The sequence below is a fragment of the Ranitomeya imitator genome, chromosome 2 (assembly GCF_032444005.1).
Source record: "Ranitomeya imitator isolate aRanImi1 chromosome 2, aRanImi1.pri, whole genome shotgun sequence".
In the NCBI taxonomy this organism is placed as follows: domain Eukaryota; kingdom Metazoa; phylum Chordata; class Amphibia; order Anura; family Dendrobatidae; genus Ranitomeya; species Ranitomeya imitator.
In genome coordinates, this window is record NC_091283.1 from 123,759,592 (window position 1) to 123,784,518 (window position 24,927).

Sequence of the window (24,927 nt, forward strand, 5' to 3'; positions counted from 1 at the left end):
CATTATTATTTGGTTGCACACCCTTTGGAATAAATAAGTGCAACCAATCACTTTCTATAACTGTCAACAAGCTACGTACACTGCTCAACTGGAATTTTGGACCACTCTTATATTTGAAGGGCCCTTCTCCCAACAACAATTTTAAGATCTTTACACAAGTGTTCAATGGGATTTAGATTCAGACTCATTGCTTTTTTTTTTGTTTTGTTTCTATCCATTTCTGGGGGCTTTTTGAAGTATGTTTGAGGTCATTGTCCTGCTGGAAGACCCATGACCTAGGACACAAACCCAGCTTTCTGACACTGGGCACTACATTGAGACCAACATTCTATGGTAATCTTTATATTTCATGATGCTTTGCACACAGTCAAGGCACCCAGTGCCAGAGGCAGCAAAACAACCCCAAAACATGTTTGAACCTCCATCATATTAGACTGTGGGCACTGTGTTCTCTGTAGGCCTCATTCTATTTTCAGTAAACAGTAGAAATATGTGCTTTACAGAAAGCTCTATCTTGATCCCATCTGTCCAGAAGATGTTTTCCCAGAAGGATTTTGTCTTACTCACGTATATTTGGCAAACTGCAGTCTAGCTTTTTTATGTCTGTCAGCAGTGGGGTCCTCCTTGGTCTCCTGCCATAGCATTTAATTTCATTCAGATGTTGATGGATAGCTTGCACCAACATTTATGCACCCTGCGCCAGCAGTACAGCTTGAATTTATTTGGAATTCGATTGGGGCTGCTTATTCACCATCCGGGCTATCCTGCGTTGCAACCTTTCATCAGTTTTTTTCTGCTGTCCATGTCTAGGGAGATTAGCTACAGTGCAATGAGTGGTAAACATCTTAAAGGGAACCTGTCACCCTGTTTTTTTCAGTAGGAGATAAAAATACCGTTAAATAGGGCCTGAGCTGTGCTTCACAATAGGGTATTTTTTGTCCCCTGATTCCCTACCTATGCTGCCGAAATACCTTACAAAAGTGGCCTTTTTCGCCTGTCAATCAGGCTGGTCAGTTCGGATGGGCGTGGTCACAGCGCTGTTTCTCCCCCACATCTTGCTTATGTTCCCGTTGGTGGCGTAGTGATTCTCGCATGCGCAAGTGCCGAATGCACTGCGCAGCTGTAGAAAAAGAGCGCGCTCGCCGCTATTCAGCGGTTTCTCGGTGGGCGCGGCCATCTTCCTGAGGCCGCGCGTGCGCAGATGGAGTCTTCTGCTTCCCGGGGCTTCAGGAAAATGGCCGCGGGATCCCGCGCGTGCGCAGATGGACATCGCGGCGGCCATTTTCCTGAAGCCGAGATTCGAACTCGGCTTCAGGAAAATGGCTGCCGCGATGTCCAAGTCAATGGGTCCGTGTAAAACACGTACCGCACACGGACGCTGTCCGTGTGCAGTCTGTGTGCCGTGCAGGAGACAGCGCTACAGTAAGCACTGTCCCCCCCATGTGGTGCTGAAGCCGCCATATCTTCTCTCCAGCACCGTTCGCTGGAAAGAAGATCTGAAAAATCCTTTTTTTTTTTTTTGTTTTTTTGTGTTTTAAATAAAGATCCCTGTCCCCACCCCCCTCCCACCCCCTGTGCGCCCGCCCGCTGTTAAAAAAAATACTCACCCGGCTCCCTCGCAGCGTCCTGTCCTCCCCGCAGCTTCTCCTGTGTGAGCGGTCACGTGGTGCCACCCATTACAGTCATGAATATGCGGCTCTACCTCCCATAAGGGTGGGGACAGGGATCTTTATTTAAAACACGAAAAAAAAAAACAAAAAAAAGGATTTTTCATATCTTCTTTCCAGCGAACGGTGCTGGAGAGAAGATATGAATGGCGGCTTCAGCGCCAGATGCAGGGGACAGCGCTTATCTCTAGCGCTGTCTCCTGCACGCTCCGTGTGGTACCCAGTCGGCACACGGGCGGCACACGTGTGCCGCACGTGTGCCACACGGATGGCCCACGTGAGCTCACGGATAATTCCGGTACCAATTTTTCCGGTACCGGAATTATCTGGACGTGTGAGACTGGCCTAACAAAGTTTTTTACCCAGAATTTTGGAAAAATGGCAACAATTTTGTTCAGCCCATTTTTTGAGGTTTTGTGTGAAATGTCCAATTTCCCTTTTTTTTTTTTTCTCTGTCACGTCAGCTCGGTGCGCAAAAAATAAGCCCTCACCCAGCCCCAAGATCACGAAAACTGGAGACGCTATAGATCTTGGAAAATGGCTCCATTTTCCTTTTGTTTTGCTTTTTTTACCAGAGTTTGGCTTTCTTTTCACAAGTTAAATAAAAAAGAACCTAGACATGTTTGGTTTCTATTAACTCATAATGACCTGGAGAATCATAATGGCAGGTCAATTTTAGCATTTAGTGAGCATGGTGAAAAAAAAAACAAAACAAAAAAAACACAACTGTGGAGTTGCACTTTTTTTTGCAATTTCATCATACTTGGAATTTTTTCCCGTTTTCCAGTATGCGATATGTTAAAACCAATGGTGTTGTTCAAAGGTACAACTCGTCCTGCAAAAAACAACCTCTAACATGGCTATTTTGACTGAAAAGTGTTATGGCTCTGGGAGAAGGGGAGCAAAAAACGAAAACGCAAAAACAAAAATACCTTTAGTTATTTAGAGGTTAAAGCTGCACTGGAAAGGTGATAAGACAGACAAACAAAGTAAATGAATAAACCTGTTACCCAAAAGAGAACTTAAACACCCAAAGAAAAGGTGTATCTGTTGTGGCTCAGCGGAAAGAGACGCCGACCATAGAACCAAGCGTTTGAATTCAGAAGTTTGACACAAGTGATGAATATGAAAAATAATAAAGAAAACTTGGTCACTGTAACCTGTGTATGTGCGTTGTAAGGATTTAGCTCATTGGTAGCGTTCACACCGGCACACAGTTTTTTGTTCAAACAGGAAAGTTTATTATCTCCATAAACTTCTTGGCCTCTTGCAAAGTTCAAGAAACTTACACAGGTCCTCTACCTTTCATACACAGACCAAAATACCAGAGGTGTTTGCGCCTCTACGTCCAGACAAGGAACGAACAGCTCAGCTGCCCTTTTAAACCAGCTGCACCTCCTGGATTGGACGGTGTCAATGGCTAGTTCCTAACAAACCTGGATCCGTATATTGGTCCTATTAACCCTCTCAGCACCTCCTATCCAGGATTCTGCCAGCCGCTTAATATACTCACCAATCGCCATCTTCCCCAGTGTTCAGTGCCGCTCTGGTCCCCTTCTCAGTCACGTGACTTCTATTTTGACTTGCCGGGTCACCCTGGGGTTTATATGTAATTGCTTTTACAATGTAATTCTATGGAGCATCAGAACGAGGTAGTGCGATTTGGCTGATTGGAAAAGAAGTCATGTGAATGAGTAGAGGAAACCGGGGAAGAAAGCGATCATTAAGTATATTAACGCACTTACACTAAATTACTTACACATTTAGACATTAAAGGGAACCTGTCACCCCCAAAATCGATGGTGAGGTAAGCCCACCGGCATCAGGGGCTTATCTACAGCATTCTGTAATGCTGTAGATAAGCCCCCGATGTAACCAGAAAGAGGAGAAAAAGACGTTAGATTACACTCACCCAGGGGCGGTCCCGCTGCTGGTCAGGTCGGATGGGTGTCTCAGGTCCGGAACAGCGCCTCCCATCTTCATTCCATGACGTCCTCTTCTGATCTTCAGCCACGGCTCCGGTGCAGGCGTACTTTGCTCTGCCCTGTTGAGGGCAGAACAAAGTACTGCAGTGCGCAGGCGCTGTAAAGGTCAGAGAGGCCCGGCGCCTGCGCACTGCAGTACTTTGCTCTGCCCTCAACAGGGCAGAGCAAAGTACGCCTGCGCCGGAGCCGTGGCTGAAGATCAGAAGAGGACGTCATGGAATGAAGATGGGAGGTGCCGCAGCGGACCAGAGACACCCATCCGACCGGACCAGCAGCGGGACCGCCCCTGGGTGAGTGTAATCTAACGTCTTTTTCTCCTCTTTCAGGTAACATTGGGGGCTTATCTACAGCATTACAGAATGCTGTAGATAAGCCCCTGATGCCGGTGGGCTTAGCTCATCCGCGATTTTCGGGGTGACAGGTTCCCTTTAAGGTTCCAGGAATAATGCGTTTTGTGGGAATGCTTCTATAAATAAAATAAAAAAAATAGCAATAATGAACATATCACTGTCCTCTTTTTTTTTTTTTTTTCTCTGTGCACGTTCTATGACATTATTTTTTTTAGTAATGGGAGGGATCTCTGTTTTTCAGGACACTCAGGATGGAAGATATTCACATGCTGATCGGCGAGCCCAGATGGAGCAGAAAAAGAGCTGGGCAGAATGGTTACAAGACTTAAAAACTTTCATCTGGAATCCAGCGAAAAAAGAAGTTTTAGGACGAAATGGAAAAAGCTGGGGTAAGGAAAGGCAATCCCTGCGTTTTAGAGATGTCTCCCGTGTGACTGTATATAATCTGTGAATGCATCCTATATTGGTACTGCAGGGTGCCCGTCATTGCGAGGATAGCTAATGTTCTCACTAATAGCAATTGTTCTCTTATAGCCAATATCTGAATTGCATCTCATAAAATAAAAAACAAACATGTACTATGATTAACTTTTGTCACATTACGTTTTTTTTTTTGTTTGTTTTTTTTCTTTAAACAAAATTAACACAACTTAGCTTGGTATCTGACTGTGCACCGTTGTAGGATATTTACAGCTTTCATCTTGGTGAAAAGTAGTTTCTTCTCCTATTTTAGAATAGTGGTTTCTAATTCTTTTTCTATGTCTGTTTTAAACTTTGCCTTTAATAAGTCTAAGAATGTACCGATTGGCCGCAGCTTCCTGTAGCTTTCTTGATTGTTTTCTTTTCTGAAATAAGAAGATAAACGTCGCAAAGTGCAAGTTGGAAGTATTTCGATATGTTTATACTTTCGTTGCTTTATGACAAGAGGATTCCTTCTCTCTTCAGCCATTCAATGTAGAGCAATCTCGTGGCCATTACCAATAAGTAATTTGCAATATATTAGGGCTTGTGCACTTAAGCGCATTATCAGCCCGAGCGCAATCCAACGAAACATCAGATCACACCCTGACCAATGTTAAGCTACGGGGTTGTACACAATGTCTAATTTTTGTTTCCTTGGACAGACTCGAGGTATGCCGGAGTTTGATCTGATGGTTGGATTGCACTTAGCCATGTAAGTCAATGAGTTCATGGAAATTATCAGACTGCACTTGGATGACATCTAAGTGCAGTCCGTTTTCCACACACTGACCCAATGAAGAAGATGGAGAATGAAGCAGATGAAACTGTTTTGTGGTTTTCCAGCCTAAAAGGTCACAAATTTTACAATTTTTCTACCATTGTCTACACTTGACTTTGGATCAGGAGTGTCTGGATGCTTATGAGCGTCAAATTGCAAACTGTGCTCTCCCAAAATGATGCGGTTTTTGGCTATATAGTTTTTTTACAGAAGAGACTTTTGCTTTAATATGTTCCACCTGTAGAAGCATGTAGCCAAAAACAGTGCAATACTCAATCACTGTGTATATATAGGTACCCCAAGGCCTCACAGTTTAAAGGGAACCTGTCACCCCGTTTTTTAAAGATTAGATAAAAATAGTGTGAAATAGGGGCAGAGCTGGGCTTTACATTAGTGCCTTTTTGGTGCCTTTATTCCCCCGTTAGGCTGCCGAAATACCTTTGTGAACTGGCCGTTTTGTCCTGTCACTCAAGCTGGTCAGGTCGGATGGGCGTGGTCAAATAGCGGTTCCTCCCCCACCTCTTGCGTTTCCCTGCGCAATTTAGTCCCGCCGTTGGCGTTGTGTTTAGCGCCTGCGCAGTAACATCTAATTTGGCGCCTGCGTATTATGCTTTGCCCAACTGTGGGCATAGCATAATTTACATCACTGCGCATGCGCGGGTCGTAACTAGTGTTGAGCATTCCGATACCGCAAGTATCGGGTATCGGCCGATACTTGCGGTATCGGAATTCCGATACCGAGTTCCGATACTTTTATGGTATCGGGAATCGGTATCGGATCCATATTAATGTGTAAAATAAAGAATTAAAATAAAAAATATTGATATGCTCACCTCTCCGGAGGCCCCTGGACATCACCGCTGGTAACCGGCAGCCTTCTTTGCTTAAAATGAGCGCGTTTAGAGCCTTCCATGACGTCACGGCTTCTGATTGGTCGCGTGCCGCTCATGTGACCGCCACGCGACCAATCACAAGCCGCGACATCATTCTCAGGTCCTAAACTCCTCATTCTAGGAATTTAGGACCTGAGAATGACGTCGCGGCTTGTGATTGGTCGCGTGGCGGTCACATGAGCGGCACGCGACCAATCAGAAGCCGTGACGTCATGGAAGGCCCTAAACGCGCTCATTTTAAGCAAAGAAGGCTGCCGGTTACCAGCGGTGATGTCCAGGGGCCTCCGGAGAGGTAAGTATATCAATATTTTTTATTTTAATTCTTTATTTTACACATTAATATGGACTGGGTGCCCGGAAGTGATCATATGGGCATAGTGTTTATCTGGATGCCGGTAAAATTTTCTCAGCCCGAACTGCGAGCGTAATTTTGGCACCAAACTTACGCTCGCAGTTCGGGCTGAGAAAATTTTACCGGCATCCAGATAAACACTATGCCCATATGATCACTTCCGGGGCACCCAGGCTAAAGTTACGACCCGCGCATGCGCAGTGATGTAAATTATGCTATGCCCACAGTTGGGCAAAGCATAATGCGCAGGCGCCAGAGGCGAATTCACTGCGCAACTGCTAAGAAAGAGCGCGATCTGTGCGATTCACAGATCGCGTTTACGACAGACACGCCGAGAAGCAGGGGGGAGGAACCGCTATTTGACCACGCCCATCCGACCTGACCAACTTGAGTGACAGGACAAAACGGCCAGTTCACAAAGGTATTTCGGCAGCCTAACGGGGGAATAAAGGCACCAAAAAGGCACTAATGTAAAGCCCAGCTCTGCCCCTATTTCACACTATTTTTATCTAATCTTTAAAAAACGGGGTGACAGGTTCCCTTTAATTAAATTAAAAGACTAATGCCGGGTTTATACCAACTGGCCTGCAGTGTTAGGCCGGTTTCACACATCAGTGGCTCCAGTACGTGAGGTGACAGTTTCCTCACGTACCGGAGACACTGACTCACGTAGACACATTGAAATCAATGTGTCACTTCACATGTGAGCGTGTTTTCACGGACCGTGTGTCCATGTGCAAAACACGGAGACATGTCAGTGTTCGTGGGAGCGCACGGATTACACGGACCCATTAAAGTCAATGGGTCCGTGTAAAACACGTACCGCACACGGACGCTGTCTGTGTGCCGTGCAGGAGACAGCGCTACTGTAAGCGCTGTCCCCCCCACGTGCTGCTGAAGCCGCCATGCATATCTTCTTTCCAGCAGCGTTCGCTGGAAAGAAGATATGAAAAATCCTTTTTTTTTTTTTTTCCTTGTTTAAAATAAAGATCCCTGTCCCCCCTATGGGAGGTGGAGCCGCATATTCATGACTGTAATCGGCGGCCCCACGTGACCGCTCATACAAGAGAAGGTGCAGCCAGGACAGGACGCTGCGAGGGAGCCAGGTGAGTATTTTATTAACAGCGGGGGGGCGCACAGGGGGTGGGAGGGGGGTGGGGACATGGATCTTTATTTTAAACAAGGAAAAAAAAAAAGGATTTTTCATATCTTCTCTCTAGCGAACGCTGCTGGAAAGAAGATATGCATGGCGGCTTCAGCACCAGATGCATGGGGCGGCGCTTACTTGTAGCACTGTCTCCTGCACGGTCCGTGTGGTACCCAGTTGGCACACGGACGGCACACGGCTGCCGCACGTGTGCCACACTGATGTTCACGGTAAGCACACGGACACGGAAAATTCCGGTACCGATTTTTCCGGTACCGGAATTATCTGGACGTGTGAGACTGGCCTTAAACATCTGCCGTTCGGTAGCATGTATGCTGATTGATAGTTGTTTAGCAGCCTGTTTACATAAGAAGACCGCATTTCAGATGCACACAGAATGCTCAGTAATCCATAATTCTGTGCGCACAGGCTGCCATTGTTATTGGCAGCAGAGGTAGTTTACACAGGGTGATGTGCCACCAATAGCGATGATCTTTGAATTAAGCCAGAAGATCATTTCACCTGACGAACAATCAATTACCAGAAAGCCAGCATTCCTAGGAAGGCTCGTTCACGATGACTGTGCAGTGTAAATCCATCTTCAGTTGTATTGTTTCCACGATAATAAAGAAAAAATACAGTGATGTTCAAAATGTCCATAAATATGTGATAAGTCGCCTGCGGAGATAGCTTAGGAAATTTACGAAATAGATAATTTGGCAAAGGATGCCCAAACCACTGTCAAGAAGTAAAAAAAAAAATCAGTGGATGGTATTTTATAAAAAGCTGTAGTTTTCTGTAAGGAAAAACTTGGTTTTCAGCTTCATTGAGTGAAAGGATTTTTCTAAGACTTAATTCACTACAATGATCCATCTGGTTTTAAAATAAACAGAAAATGGTACATCTTAATGTTCCCTTGGAGAGTAGATCAAAGTCAGCCTAAATATTATATTTTCCCAGCTGAAAAGATTCCATTCACCAATTCAACTCTTCAGAGGAAATGATGTTTAAGATAAATCACATTTCCCAACGGTTTAAAAAAAAAAAAAAAAAAAAGTTTTTCCATTGCTGACATAAATAAAGCTGTATTTTAACGGTGGTGACTGGGATGTATGGGTTCATGGTCTCCTGATGCTGGAATAACACTGCTGTTCAACTACAGCTAGACCCTATACAGTGGTGTGAAAGTGTTTCCCCTCCTGATTTCCTATTCTATTGCATGTTTGTCACACTTAAATGTTTCAGATCACCAAACAAATGCAAATATTAGACAAAGATAACACAAGTAATCACAAAATTCAGATTATAAATGAAGGTCTTGATTATTAGCCCCTTTCCGACATTGGGCATAATAGTACGCCGATGTCGGACTCCCTCCCTTTGATGTGGGCTCCGCCGCTGAGCCCATGTTTTTTATGGCACGTGTCAGCTGTTTTAAACAGCTGACATGTGCCTCTTACAGCCACGGATGGAATCGCGATCCACCCGTGGCTGTTAACCTGTTAAATGCCACTGTCAATCTCTGACAGCGGTATTTAACTCGCGCTTCCAGTAAGCGTGCCAGGAATCCCGCCCATCGGTGGGCAGAGATGTGTCACTTACTGGCTGCTTGCTGTAGTTTTTTTTTTTATAAAATCACTGTTTATCAGCAGAAGGACTGGTCACATGTTACCATATAGTACTCCATATTCATGAGCTCTGTATGACCCGCTTTCACTACTGATCGGCAGCTTTCTGTCAATACACAGTCCACATATAAAGCCGCCAATCAGTGGTGTGGGGTCATACAGAGCTCAGCATTCAGAGAACTCCTAGATCTGCAGCAGAGAAAACTTTAATAAAAACTTCAGCAAGCAGCTCAGAAAGTGGCACATTGCTGGAATCGGGGTCCCTGACCTTATATTATGGTGCTCTCAGATGGGGTAACAAAAACCTGATGACAGATTCCCTTTAACCAGACATGACCACATATAAATGTGGATATCCGCATTGGGTTTCTCAGAAAGCTGCGCAATTTGTGACATATTTGCATCAAAAATGCAAATAGTGAGATTGGTTAGAAGAACACTAAATCTAGAAATGATGTATTGAATTAAACAATAAATTCTATTAGTATTTATTTTATAATAAAAAAGAACAAATTTAATAAAATTAATAAATTCAGTAAATAGTTGTTGCACTGTTAATTTTCAGCATTTTCCTTATAAAGAAACTAGCTATGGAACCCGTTTTACACCCGAAGGGGCGAGCATTTATTGGTACATTTTTGTGTTTCTCTCCGATGTCCTGGAGATAATGACACTGTAGTGCGGCATACGCTGATTCCTGCGCAAAAGTGCGCATGCGCCGTAGGCTTTGGACAGAAGGACACATCTCCGGCTATATTAGAGTTAGTCTTGTTGACTGCAGAAAGGAATCTGCAGACAGCGAGTGTAATCTCCTGCTGATCTGTTCTATCTTCAGATGGTGATTATTTGGGGCCGGACATATACAATGGGGTGGGGCATATGCAAGGGGGCGGGGCTTAGTGTACAGGGAGGATTCAGCTGCAGTCAGTTATCTTACAGCCACAATCCTGACACTGAGAAGGAGGGAAACACAGCTGAGCATTTGAGACACACAGAAAAGATTTTTATATACATTTTTCAGTTCTTATTGTAATAACACACAGAACAAGGCCAAAGAAAAGGAGCTGAGATTTTTTTTTATTTCTTGTATATTTTCTCTTTAGTGTTTCTATATTCTAATACTCTACAGTTATACACATGTTCCAACACACAAAGGAAATAACAACACACAAAAAAAGAAAGCAGAGACAAAATGGTAAATTGAACATAATTTAACACAAAACCCCAAAAATGGGCCAGACAAAACTGTTGGCACCCTCCACTTAATATTTAGTTGCATTGCTCACCCTTTGGGGTCAACAGACGTCTTACACCTCTAAACTGGAATGTTGGACCACTCTTATATTTGAAGGGTGCCTTTTCCCAACAGCAATTTTAAGATCTCTCCACAGATGTTCAATGGGATTTGGTTCCGGACTAATTTCTGACCACTTCAGAACTCTCCTGTGGTTTGTTTCCATTCATTTCTGGGTGCTTATTGAAATATATTTGGGGTAATTGTCCTGCTGGAAGACTCATGACTCATGACTCAGGATGCAAACCAAGCTTTCTGACACTTGCCACTACATTGTGTCCCAAAATCCTATGGTAATCTTCAGATTTCATAATGTCTTGCACACAGTCAAGGCTCCCAGTGCCAGACGCAGCAAAATAACCCCAAAACATGCTTGAAGCTCCATCATATATGACTGTAGGTGCTGTGCTCTCTTCTTTGTTGGCCTCATTCTTTTTTTTGGCAAACAGTAGAATGATGTGCTTTACCTAAAAGGTCTATCTTGGTTCCATCTGTTCACAAGACAGTATCCCGGAAGGATGCTGGCTTACTCACGTACATTTGGGCAAACTTCAGTCTAGCTTTGTTATACCTCTTTCTCAATAGTGGGGTTCTCCTTGATCTCCTACCATACCATTGAATTTCATTCAAATGTCGACGGTTAGCTAGCACTGACACTGAGGCACCCTGCGCCAGCAGGTCTGCTTGAATTTCTTTGGAATTTGGTTAGGGCTGCTTGTCCACCCTCTGGACTATCCTGCGTTGCAACCTTTTGTCATTTTTTTTCTACTCTTCTAGGGAGGTTGCTACAGTGCCATGAGTTGTAAATTTCTGGATTATGTTGCGTACCATGGACAAAGGAACATTAAGATCTCTAGAGATGGACTTGTAACTTTGGTATTCTTGATATTGTTCAACAATTTTGGTTCTCAAGTTGTCACAGTTCTCTTCTCCTCCTTCTGCTCTCCATGCTTAGTGTGGCACACGCATACACACAGTGCCAAGATTGCGTCAACTTATCCCCTTTTTATCTGGTTTCAGGTGCGACTTTCATATTGCCCATACCTGTTACTTGCCACAGGTGAGTTTGAATGAGAATCACATGCTTGAAACAAAGTTGTTTACCCACAATTTTGGAAAGTTGACGACAATTTTTTTTTTTCTGGACCATTTTTGGGGTTTTGTGTGAAATTCTGTCCAATTTGCCTTTTTTTTATATTTTGTGTTGTTCCAATACACACAAAGGAAATAAAAGTGTATAACAAAACATTTGTGATAGCAATAATTTTAACTGGGAGAAATGCTTCATTTTCTGGAACAATTTCAAGGGTGCCAACACTTTTGTCCCTGACTGTATATAATTATGACTATTTTAGTTAGGGAATCAGAGCTATTGATTTACGGCGAAGCCTAAAGGAGTATTCTGAAGTTTGGAATTCTTAAGTAGCTGAGGGTCCAGTTGCTGTGGCCCCCTCTTATCCCAAGAATGGGGGGTCTCAAGAGAGTCTCAATTGAATGAAGATGAGAGATTGTGGAGTGCAGTGCTTGGTTTATGTTTGGCACTTTAGAATGAATGGATCATCAATGTGCATGATTGACCTCTGCTCCATTTAGCCAGGGTTCTGGAGAGCCCCACTAATCTGGATTGATGGTGGTCGAACCCCCAGCGATTAAAAAGTTACTCCCTATCCCACAGACGGGGGATAAGTTTCAGACTTGAGAATACCCCTTTATTGAGAAGGAACCAACACTGAACCAAGTGTCAACTGTTCAAGGCTTACATATTAGATCCCATCAGCTAATGTGGTGGACCATGTGGGAGAAGACTGGATGCTATCTAAACCTAAATGGTGCTTATTGCCAAACCAATAAGTACTCTATAAATATAAATGTCACAATAATGAGACCACCACAGGACAGCCCCTTTTTCATTTCAACATCGATGTTCTCAGGCTAACAATCTATTAGCAAAAGCTAAGAGTAAGTGGAAAGAATGGATCTCGGCTGCCTCCACTACTGTACACCAAGTTCCTTTCCTATTTCTGGCTTCATTCATTACAGCTATTTAATAACCATGAGCTAAAACCTTAGTAATTAATTCCCGTAGTCACAGATAGATGTTCAGGACTCTGCATGATATAGTTTCCATGACTGACTGTTCCCATAACTACACTGCACTATGGGAATAAACTTAACTAAATTTCCATCTGTTACTGTGAACTTTATCTAGACTAATGCTTCATCTGGGAAACACGCAAGTAAAAACAGATCAACAAACCTGCACCAACATCAACCGACGTGGGTTATCTGCTGTCCCACACAGAGCGAAAGATGCCCTGAAAGTGTATCAAAAAATATATAACACGTGCAAAATTCTAAGAAGTGGATACATATAGTGAGACGATCTAATACAAGCAATGATACTACAGTACACACATGTCCTATACGAAGAGGTAAAATACCCCAAATGATTAAGGTATGATAGCTACAATTCGACTTCTCCCAAAATAATCTTATTTATGCAAACACTGTGCGGATTAAGTAAAATGCACTTGAGTATGTCTAACAAAATAAAGAATTAAGATCAAAACTAAGATGTCCTCGAGCAATAAACCTTGCAATCAAACAAATAGATAAATATTTATTTGTCCACAATCACAGATATTCATACAAATTAGTGATTAACTGGACCAAAAGCTTAGATGCGAGAAAGAAGTCAATCAAATACAGGGGCAGAGATGGGCTTTCCTTATCCATACAGAGGGCAGTCGGGATGTAATCTAAGTGTAAACCACATATTAGTTTATTTAGTGCGAATAATTTGAGCGCAATTTTGGCGCACAGTTTTGTATTAGATCAGGTCATATTCCTTCAATTTAAGTTATACGCATTCTGAAGAGAGCAAGAAAAAGTGTCTAAAAGAGATATTACCTTTGGTTATGTAAGACCGGTTCTTATCATTCAAATTGAGACAGAATTGTGGTGTATTTATCAAACCTTTAGTCACCCTGCCCACGAGGTTTAGAAGCATCTGTAAAGCTAATGTGAAGGTTTTTCTGTATGATTATAAATATTTATAAATGTGGTCAATAGTTTTATTCTATCATTTCCCAGCAGAAACTACTACAGGAAACAATCAGTGGCAATTCATAAATAACATTAGGAAATTGCAATGAGCTTATACTCCTAAATGTTACAATTAAAAAACCTCACACTGGAAAGCAGGAGCTTGTTGGACAGTATTAGATGGTCATTTCCAGTTCATATATATGTTTCTAAATAGTGTAAATATTATAGGATAATCGAGGACTGCCGGGGATGTAATGAGAATATTTGGGAGAACTCCATTTCTGACAATATTAGATAAACAAATTCTTTGTGAAATAGGAAACTGGAACCAATTAGCAGCTGCAAATCTCAGACGACTATGAAGACGGCATCCAAAGCTTTATATCACAGAGGAAGCTGTGCTGAATACAGTAGCCGGGATACATCTAGAGTCTTTGCTGAAGCATGTACACGATGCATATATTATATATGTATATTTATGTCTCAGCAAACACCCCTGAATAATCTCGTAGTTTTACATTCGTAGTAACAACACCGTGGTAGAATATGGTGCCATTCCCTGAGCTGCGGTGGATCAACAGGGACCCAGAATACCTTATTTACTGCTCTGCTAAGAAGTATCAGATGATGTTTACACTGCTTACTTACCTCCAGAGGCTTAATATATCCCAGGCCACCAGGACTGATAACATCACTGAACACTAGAAGTCAGAAGTTGAATATACCACTGACCACCAGGAACTGGGCAGATAAAATGCCACTTTCCATCAGAGACTGTAACTTAAAGGGAACTTGTCAGCAGGATAGTGCTCAGTAACCTACAGATAGTGTCAGGTTGTCGCAGTTATAATGAATAAAATGATACCTGGGTGATGAAATCCGTCTTGTGGTTCTTGTTTAATCTGTATTCGTAGTTTTCAGTTAATGAGATTCTCGTGCTCTGGGGCGGCCTGTGAGAGGTCTTCATGTGGTGCTCTGATTAGATATTCATCAGTATGGGCTTATAGCAGGTCACTGATCCCTCATTGACCTAACCCCTATTTTATTTCTTTATTATGCATTGCTTATATAGCGCTATCTTATTCCGCTATATCACTACATACATTATCACTACTGTCCTGTTATGATCCGGTGACCTTGGAGCTGCATGAGAACTTTCACTGGAGAAGGTGGCCACTATACTGACCGCAATCCTGAACTTAACACCGCAACTAGAAGTAGCCGTGGAGTGTACCTAACACACCTAGACACCTCGTCACAGCCGGAGGACTAAATACCCCTAAAGATGGAAATTGGAATACTATCTTGCCTCAGAGAAAATCCCCAAAGGACAGACAGCCCCCCACAAATATTGGCGGTGAGTCGGAGAGGAAAAAACATACACAGGCAGAAAAACAGGATTTAGCACAGGAGGCCACTCTAGCTAGATAGGACAGGATAGGACAGAGTTCTGTGCGGTCAGTATTAAAACCCTGCAAAACATCCACAGCAGAATATACAAAAACTTCCTACATCTAACTAAAAGATGTAGGAGCGTAAATCTGCAACTCCAGTGAATCCTACAATCAGAGCAGGAATAAAACTGAAACAAGCACACAGCAGTGTGCCAAAGATACAAAAACCAAACACTTATCTTTGCTGAATTTGGCAGCAAGCAGGAGAAGCCAGAAAGTGATCCAACACTTCACAAGGAACATTGACAACTGGCAAGGGCTAAAGGATCCTGCACACCTAAATATCCCAGTCAAAATTGTAATCATCCGATACACCTGGCCAGGACTGCGAGTCAGAGACAACTGCATTCCCACCTACAACCACTGGAGGGAACCCAAGAGCAGAATTCACAACACTGTCCCCAATGGGACTCACAATCAGTATGTCTTTGGAGTGTGGGAGGAAACAGGACCCTGAGGAAACTCGCACAAACACGGAGAACATAGAAACTCCTTACAGATGTTGTCCTTGGTGGGATTTGAACCCAGGACCCCAGCGTTGCAAGGCTGTAGTGCTAACCACTGCGCCATCGTGCTACATACTGCATATACTATTATGGGGTTACAAAAAAAAAAATTCAACTTAACTAAAATGGCGCCTGCGCTGTGTTCCAATAGATGCTACTATGCAAGTGCCACCCCCTGCGCCATTTTGCTGGAGGAAAAAAACTTGGCGGTGCCATTTTGATAGAATTTTTTTTTCGGTAATAGTTGCTACTGCGCAGGAGCCGCCGGTGCCATTTTGATGGAGCCGAATTTTCTTTTCTCCAGCAAAATGGTGCTGGTGGTGCTTGCGCAGTAGCAACTACCAGAACGTGATAAATGCTACTGTGCAGGCGCTGCCGCCATTTTGATGAAGTTCATTTTGTTAACCCCATGATAGTATGGAATAAAGCATAACTGCATATATGCATATTAGGCATGTATCATGCTACAGTGCAAAGCACCGCCGCCATTTTGATGAAGTTGAATTTTTTTTTGTTGTAACCCCACAATAGGATATGCATTATGTAAAATAGGGGGCAGGTCACTGAGGGATCAGTGACCTGTCAGAAGCCCATACTGATGCATATGTAATCAGAGCACCATATGAAGACCCCCCACAGGTCGCCCCCAAACACAAGCATATCATTAACTCAAAACTGCAAATACAGATTAAACAACAACCACAAGACGGATTTCATCACCCAGGTATCATTGTAATCGGTATATCCTGCTGACAGATTAACTTTAAAGGCTTTGCACATCTTTCAACTGTTTTTTTTTTTTATTTTATTTTTTTTGTGCTTCTCAAATGCAAAAATTAGCAATGTCTAAATATTCTTCATTAAAAATGTGTTACCACTTTGACTCATTGTAATAACTTAGCCAACCCTTTCTCTGTTACGAACAATGCATAGACAGAAAAAGGGGTTAACATATTGGAATGAGCCAGTCAGACAGCCCCTTAACAGACAGAACTGATGAAGTGCCCACTGAGGAAATGCTGAAAGTCAGTAAATAATAGACATTACTAATATGTTAGTAATTTGTGTAACTTGCTATTTTGAACCCATTTAAAGATAACTGTTTATTAGTATTCCACTTGGAACAAGTAATCACCTAGTGGAACCTCTACGTTTCGCAAGAATTAGGCACTTTTAACCCCATTGGAGTGAAGTGGCAATGTGCATGTTCCAGCACCGCTCCACTCATTGTTGTGAATTCTGTGGCTGAATTCATTCCTGTGGTCACAAGTGGTACTGCAGCTTCTGAGCTTCCTCCCTCAGGTGTTCTGGTGAGCTCGTTAACTGCTTCATTACTTAACTCCGCCTGATGCTGCTATCCTTGCTCCTTGTCAATGTTTCAGTGTTGGATCTGAGCTTCTCCTGATTGTTCCTGTGACCTGCTGCTCTGTATAGCTAAGTGCTTTTTGCTTTTTTGTTGCTTTTTTTCTGTCCAGCTTGTCTTTTGTTTTGCTGGAAGCTCTGAGACGCAAAGGGTGTACCGCCGTGCCGTTAGTTCGGCACGGTGGGTTTTTTTTGCCCCCTTTGCGTGGTTTTGCTTTAGGGTTTTTTGTAGACTGCAAAGTTCGCTTTACTGTCCTCGCTCTGTCCTAGATTATCGGGCCCCACTTTGCTGAATCTATTTCATCCCTACGTTTTGTCTTTTCATCTTACTCACAGTCATTATATGTGGGGGGCTGCCTTTTCCTTTGGGGAATTTCTCTGGGGCAAGTCAGGCCTATTTTTCTATCTTCAGGCTAGCTAGTTTCTTAGGCTGTGCCGAGTTGCCTAGGTAGTTGTTAGGCGCAATCCACAGCCGCTTTTAGTTGTGTTTAGGATAGGATCAGGTGTGCAGTCTACAGAGTTTCCACGTCTCAGAGCCCGTTCTTGTATTTTTGGGTATTTGTCAGATCACTGTGTGCGCTCTGATCGCTAAGCACACTGTGTTTCTGGATTGCCTTCATAACACCTGTCATTAGCAAACATAACAGTACAAGGAGCCTAACTAATGATTCTCAATAGAGGGAAAGAAAAAGTTCTGACATCATTTTTTTTTTTTTTTTTCTGCTCTGTGTTCACTTTTTTTTTTCCCCTAGACATTTGGGTGATTCTGGACACAGGTGTGGACATGGATATTCAGGGTCTGTGCTCTTCAATGGATAATCTCGTTATAAATGTACAAAAAATTCAAGATACTATTGATCAGAAATCTATGTTAGAACCAAGAATTCCTATTCCTGATTTGTTTTTTGGAGATAGAACTAAGTTTCTAAGTTTCAAAAATAATTGTAAGCTATTTCTGGCCTTGAAACCTCATTCTTCTGGTAATCCTATTCAACAGGTTTTGATTATTATTTCTTTTTTGCGCGGCGACCCTCAAGACTGGGCATTTTCTCTTGCGCCAGGAGACCCTGCATTGAGTAGTGTCGATGCGTTTTTCCTGGCGCTCGGATTGCTGTACGATGAGCCTAATTCAGTGGATCAGGCTGAGAAAAATTTGCTGGCTTTGTGCCAGGGTCAGGATGATATAGAAGTATATTGTCAGAAATTTAGGAAATGGTCAGTACTCACTCAGTGGAATGAATCTGCGCTGGCAGCTTTGTTCAGAAAGGGTCTCTCTGAGGCTCTTAAGGATGTCATGGTGGGATTTCCTATGCCTGCTGGTTTGAATGAGTCTTTGTCTTTGGCCATTCAGATCGGTCGACGCTTGCGCGAGCGTAAATCTGTGCACCATTTGGCGGTACTGCCTGAGGTTAAACCTGAGCCTATGCAGTGCGATAGGACTATGACTAGAGTTGAACGGCAGGAATACAGACGTCTGAATGGTCTGTGTTTCTACTGTGGTGATTCCACTCATGCTATTTCTGATTGTGACTCTATAGCGACAGGGTCTGTTCCGCAGGACTGGCGCATAGCAAATGTGGTGCCAATATTCAAAAAGGGCTCTAAAAGTGAACCTGGAAATTATAGGCCAGTAAGTCTAACCTCTATTGTTGGTAAAATATTTGAAGGGTTTCTGAGGGATGTTATTCTGGATTATCTCAATGAGAATAACTGTTTAACTCCATATCAGCATGGGTTTATGAGAAATCGCTCCTGTCAAACCAATCTAATCAGTTTTTATGAAGAGGTAAGCTATAGACTGGACCACGGTGAGTCATTGGACGTGGTATATCTCGATTTTTCCAAAGCGTTTGATACCGTGCCGCACAAGAGGTTGGTACACAAAATGAGAATGCTTGGTCTGGGGGAAAATGTGTGTAAATGGGTTAGTAACTGGCTTAGTGATAGAAAGCAGAGGGTGGTTATAAATGGTATAGTCTCTAACTGGGTCGCTGTGACCAGTGGGGTACCGCAGGGGTCAGTATTGGGACCTGTTCTCTTCAACATATTCATTAATGATCTGGTAGAAGGTTTACACAGTAAAATATCGATATTTGCAGATGATACAAAACTATGTAAAGCAGTTAATACAAGAGAAGATAGTATTCTGCTACAGATGGATCTGGATAAGTTGGAAACTTGGGCTGAAAGGTGGCAGATGAGGTTTAACAATGATAAATGTAAGGTTATACACATGGGAAGAGGGAATCAATATCACCATTACACACTGAACGGGAAACCACTGGGTAAATCTGACAGGGAGAAGGACTTGGGGATCCTAGTTAATGATAAACTTACCTGGAGCAGCCAGTGCCAGGCAGCAGCTGCCAAGGCAAACAGGATCATGGGGTGCATTAAAAGAGGTCTGGATACACATGATGAGAGCATTATACTGCCTCTGTACAAATCCCTAGTTAGACCGCACATGGAGTACTGTGTCCGCACCGGTGCTCAGGAAGGATATAATGGAACTAGAGAGAGTACAAAGGAGGGCAACAAAATTAATAAAGGGGATGGGAGAACTACAATACCCAGATAGATTAGCGAAATTAGGATTATTTAGTCTAGAAAAAAGACGACTGAGGGGCGATCTAATAACCATGTATAAGTATATAAGGGGACAATACAAATATCTCGCTGAGGATCTGTTTATACCAAGGAAGGTGACGGGCACAAGGGGGCATTCTTTGCGTCTGGAGGAGAGAAGGTTTTTCCACCAACATAGAAGAGGATTCTTTACTGTTAGGGCAGTGAGAATCTGGAATTGCTTGCCTGAGGAGGTGGTGATGGCGAACTCAGTCGAGGGGTTCAAGAGAGGCCTGGATGTCTTCCTGGAGCAGAACAATATTGTATTATACAATTATTAGGTTCTGTAGAAGGACGTAGATCTGGGGATTTATTATGATGGAATATAGGCTGAACTGGATGGACAAATGTCTTTTTTCGGCCTTACTAACTATGTTACTATGTTACTATGTATTGTCCTAAGCGCACTAAGCGGTCCGCTAGGTCTGCCGTCATTGGTACTGTACAGTCCAAATTCCTTCTGTCCATTACCTTGATATGCTCTTTGTCGTCGTTTTCTGTCATGGCGTTTGTGGATTCGGGCGCTGCCCTGAATCTGATGGATTTGGATTATGCTAAACGTTGTGGGTTTTTCTTGGAGCCTTTGCGGTGTCCTATTCCATTGAGAGGAATTGATGCTACACCTTTGGCCAAGAATAAACCTCAATACTGGGCCCAGCTGACCATGTGCATGGCTCCTGCACATCAGGAAGTTATTCGCTTTCTGGTGTTGCATAATCTGCATGATGTGGTCGTGTTGGGGTTGCCATGGCTACAAACCCATAATCCAGTATTGGATTGGAATTCCATGTCGGTATCCAGCTGGGGTTGTCAGGGGGTACATGGTGATGTTCCATTTTTGTCGATTTCGTCATCCACCCCTTCTGAGGTCCCAGAGTTCTTGTCTGATTATCAGGATGTATTTGAAGAGCCCAAGTCCGATGCTCTACCTCCGCATAGGGATTGTGATTGTGCTATCAATTTGATTCCTGGTAGTAAATTCCCTAAAGGTCGATTATTTAATTTATCCGTGCCCGAACACGCCGCTATGCGCAGTTATGTGAAGGAATCCCTGGAGAAGGGACATATTCGCCCATCGTCATCACCACTGGGAGCAGGGTTCTTCTTTGTAGCCAAGAAGGATGGTTCGCTGAGACCGTGTATTGATTACCGCCTTCTTAATAAGATCACTGTTAAATTTCAGTATCCCTTGCCATTGTTATCTGACTTGTTTGCTCGGATTAAGGGGGCTAGTTGGTTCACTAAGATAGATCTTCGTGGTGCGTATAATCTGGTGAGAATCAGGCAAGGAGATGAATGGAAAACTGCATTCAATACGCCCGTGGGTCATTTTGAGTATCTAGTGATGCCGTTCGGACTTGCCAATGCTCCATCTGTGTTTCAGTCTTTTATGCATGACATCTTCCGTGAGTATCTGGATAAATTCCTGATTGTTTACTTGGATGACATTTTGATCTTCTCAGATGATTGGGAGTCTCATGTGAAGCAGGTCAGAATGGTTTTTCAGGTCCTGCGTGCTAACTCTTTGTTTGTGAAGGGATCAAAGTGTCTCTTCGGTGTGCAGAAAGTTTCATTTTTGGGGTTCATCTTTACCCCTTCTACTATCGAGATGGATCCGGTTAAGGTCCAAGCCATCCAGGATTGGATTCAGCCGACATCTCTGAAAAGTCTGCAAAAGTTCCTGGGCTTTGCTAATTTTTATCGTCGCTTCATCTGTAATTTTTCTAGCATTGCCAAACCATTGACCAATTTGACCAAGAAGGGTGCTGATTTGGTTAATTGGTCTTCTGCTGCTGTGGAAGCTTTTCAGGAGTTGAAGCGTCGTTTTTGTTCTGCCCCTGTGTTGTGTCAGCCAGATGTTTCTCTTCCGTTCCAGGTCGAGGTTGATGCTTCTGAGATTGGAGCAGGGGCGGTTTTGTCACAGAGAGGTTCTGATTGCTCAGTGATGAAACCATGTGCTTTCTTTTCCAGGAAGTTTTCGCCCGCTGAGCGTAATTATGATGTGGGCAATCGAGAGTTGCTGGCCATGAAGTGGGCATTTGAGGAGTGGCGTCATTGGCTTGAAGGAGCTAAGCATCGCGTGGTGGTATTGACTGATCATAAGAACTTGACTTATCTCGAGTCTGCCAAGCGCTTGAATCCTAGACAGGCCCGTTGGTCGTTATTTTTTGCCCGCTTCGACTTTGTGATTTCGTACCTTCCGGGCTCTAAAAATGTGAAGGCGGATGCTCTGTCTAGGAGTTTTGTGCCCGACTCTCCGGGTTTATCTGAGCCAGCGGGTATCCTCAAGGAAGGAGTCATTGTGTCTGCCATCTCCCCTGATTTGCGGCGGGTGCTGCAAAAATTTCAGGCGAATAAACCTGATCGTTGTCCAGCAGAGAAACTGTTCGTCCCTGATAGGTGGACTAATAAACTTATCTCTGAACTTCATTGTTCGGTGTTGGCTGGTCATCCTGGAATCTTTGGTACCAGAGAGTTAGTGGCTAGATCCTTCTGGTGGCCATCTCTGTCACGGGATGTACGTACTTTTGTGCAGTCCTGTGGGATTTGTGCTAGGGCTAAGCCCTGCTGTTCTCGTGCCAGTGGGTTGCTTTTGCCCTTGCCGGTCCCAAAGAGGCCTTGGACACATATTTCGATGGATTTCATTTCTGACCTTCCCGTTTCTCAAAAGATGTCAGTCATTTGGGTGGTCTGTGATCGCTTTTCTAAAATGGTCCATCTGGTGCCCTTGGCTAAATTGCCTTCCTCCTCTGATTTGGTACCTTTGTTCTTTCAGCATGTGGTTCGGTTGCATGGCATTCCTGAGAATATTGTTTCTGACAGAGGTTCCCAGTTTGTTTCAAGGTTTTGGCGAGTCTTTTGTGGTAGGATGGGCATTGACCTATCCTTTTCCTCGGCTTTCCATCCTCAGACTAATGGCCAGACCGAACGAACCAATCAGACCTTGGAAACATATCTGAGATGTTTTGTTTCTGCAGACCAGGATGATTGGGTGTCCTTTTTGCCGTTGGCTGAGTTCGCCCTTAATAATCGGGCCAGCTCGGCTACCTTGGTTTCTCCATTTTTTTGCAATTCTGGGTTCCATCCTCGTTTCTCTTCAGGACAGGTTGAGTCTTCGGACTGTCCTGGTGTGGATTCTGTGGTGGATAGGTTGCAGCAGATCTGGACTCAGGTAGTGGACAATTTGATCTTGTCCCAGGAGAAAGCTCAACTTTTCGCTAATCGCAGACGCCGTGTGGGTCCCCGACTTCGTGTTGGGGATCTGGTTTGGTTATCTTCTCGTCATATTCCTATGAAGGTTTCCTCTCCTAAATTTAAACCTCGTTTTATTGGTCCGTATAGGATTTCTGAGGTTCTCAATCCTGTGTCTTTTCGTTTGACCCTCCCAGACTCCTTTTCCATACATAATGTATTCCATAGGTCGTTGTTGCGGAGATACGTGGCACCTATGGTTCCATCTGTTGAGCCTCCTGCCCCGGTTTTGGTGGAGGGGGAATTGGAGTATATTGTGGAGAAGATTTTGGATTCTCGTGTTTCTAGACGGAAACTCCAGTATCTGGTTAAATGGAAGGGTTATGCTCAGGAAGATAATTCCTGGGTTTTTGCCTCTGATGTTCATGCTTCCGATCTTGTTCGTGCCTTTCATGCGGCTCATCCTGGTCGGCCTGGGGGCTCTGGTGAGGGTTCGGTGACCCCTCCTCAAGGGGGGGGTACTGTTGTGAATTCTGTGGCTGAATTCACACTCCTGTGGTCACAAGTGGTACTGCAGCTTCTGAGCTTCCTCCCTCAGGTGTTCTGGTGAGCTCGTTAACTGCTTCATTACTTAACTCCGCCTGATGCTGCTATCCTTGCTCCTTGTCAATGTTTCAGTGTTGGATCTGAGCTTCTCCTGATTGTTCCTGTGACCTGCTGCTCTGTATAGCTAAGTGCTTTTTGCTTTTTTGTTGCTTTTTTTCTGTCCAGCTTGTCTTTTGTTTTGCTGGAAGCTCTGAGACGCAAAGGGTGTACCGCCGTGCCGTTAGTTCGGCACGGTGGTTTTTTTTTGCCCCCTTTGCGTGGTTTTGCTTTAGGGTTTTTTGTAGACTGCAAAGTTCGCTTTACTGTCCTCGCTCTGTCCTAGAATATCGGGCCCCACTTTGCTGAATCTATTTCATCCCTACGTTTTGTCTTTTCATCTTACTCACAGTCATTATATGTGGGGGGCTGCCTTTTCCTTTGGGGAATTTCTCTGGGGCAAGTCAGGCCTATTTTTCTATCTTCAGGCTAGCTAGTTTCTTAGGCTGTGCCGAGTTGCCTAGGTAGTTGTTAGGCGCAATCCACAGCCGCTTTTAGTTGTGTTTAGGATAGGATCAGGTGTGCAGTCTACAGAGTTTCCACGTCTCAGAGCTCGTTCTTGTATTTTTGGGTATTTGTCAGATCACTGTGTGCGCTCTGATCGCTAAGCACACTGTGTTTCTGGATTGCCTTCATAACACCTGTCATTAGCAAACATAACAACTCATTTACTACGGGACTGCCAGAGAAAGACAAATAATGCGCTCCAGCAGTTCCATAGAGAATGAATGGAGTGGCTGTCGAGCAAGCGCATTTCTGCTTCATTCTAATGGGTCTAAAAAGTGCTTGGATCTCACCTGATGTATAATGTATCACCTAACCCATGGATAGGTAATGGTGTTCTGACTGGAATATCCTTAACCTTTGTCAGGCTGCATAATTTTACAACGTTAACAGGCTGCCGAGGTACAATTGTACCTTCATATATATTTTATTGAAGTTTGGCCAATATATTCTGGACCAAAACTGCAGAGATGTCACGAAATTTCAGCCCTCTATGGCTTTTGGAAAAAAAAAAAGTTATTGTAATTTTAAAACGGAATAGTTACAATTGTACCTACTCAGCCGGACGAAGGTTAAAGAAGAAGTGCCAATAATTCACTAAAAAAAAAGGAACCTGAATATTCGCTATGGCAAACAGAGTAGAAAACCACTTTGATAAAGGTTACAGTCAGGTACTGGAAAGGACAAAAGAGGGGAGTCAAAGCACACCTACCGTAATCTGTAAGAGAAACCAAAAGCAAGGGACTGGAAAATAAGATGGTGTGCATGCTGAGTGTAGGCGCATGTTCACACTGGCCATTAAGCACACAAAATCCAAAACAACATTAGCAAATACCCTGCAGTAATAAATAAATAAATAGCAACAGTGCATTAAAATAATAGAGGGTACTTGGTAACATAATTTTGATTAAAAAAACGTAAAAGCCATCCCACCACGTTACCATAAACACTAGTAAAAAATCGCTTCATAAACTTAGTGTATGAAGCAAAGTAGCTTACCCATTGCTCCCTGTGATTGGACCACTACCCACAACACAA

The 24,927-nt window shown here is 43.4% G+C and overlaps 1 protein-coding gene across 2 annotated transcripts in view; it reads left to right on the plus strand.

Annotated features, from left to right (window-relative positions):
• Positions 1–24,927, plus strand: part of ATP1B4 (ATPase Na+/K+ transporting family member beta 4) — a 69,162-nt gene that overhangs the window by 25,434 nt on the left and 18,801 nt on the right. Inside the window, exons 1-2 of one of the 2 annotated variants that reach the window (XM_069747189.1) lie at positions 4,253–4,391; positions 11,577–11,616. In XM_069747189.1, the coding sequence (XP_069603290.1) occupies positions 4,377–4,391; positions 11,577–11,616 (55 nt within the window). In that variant the 5' untranslated portion in view covers positions 4,253–4,376. Of the gene's footprint in view, positions 1–4,243; positions 4,392–11,576; positions 11,617–24,927 lie in introns of those variants that run through there. The other variant, XM_069747188.1, reaches the window with a different exon arrangement.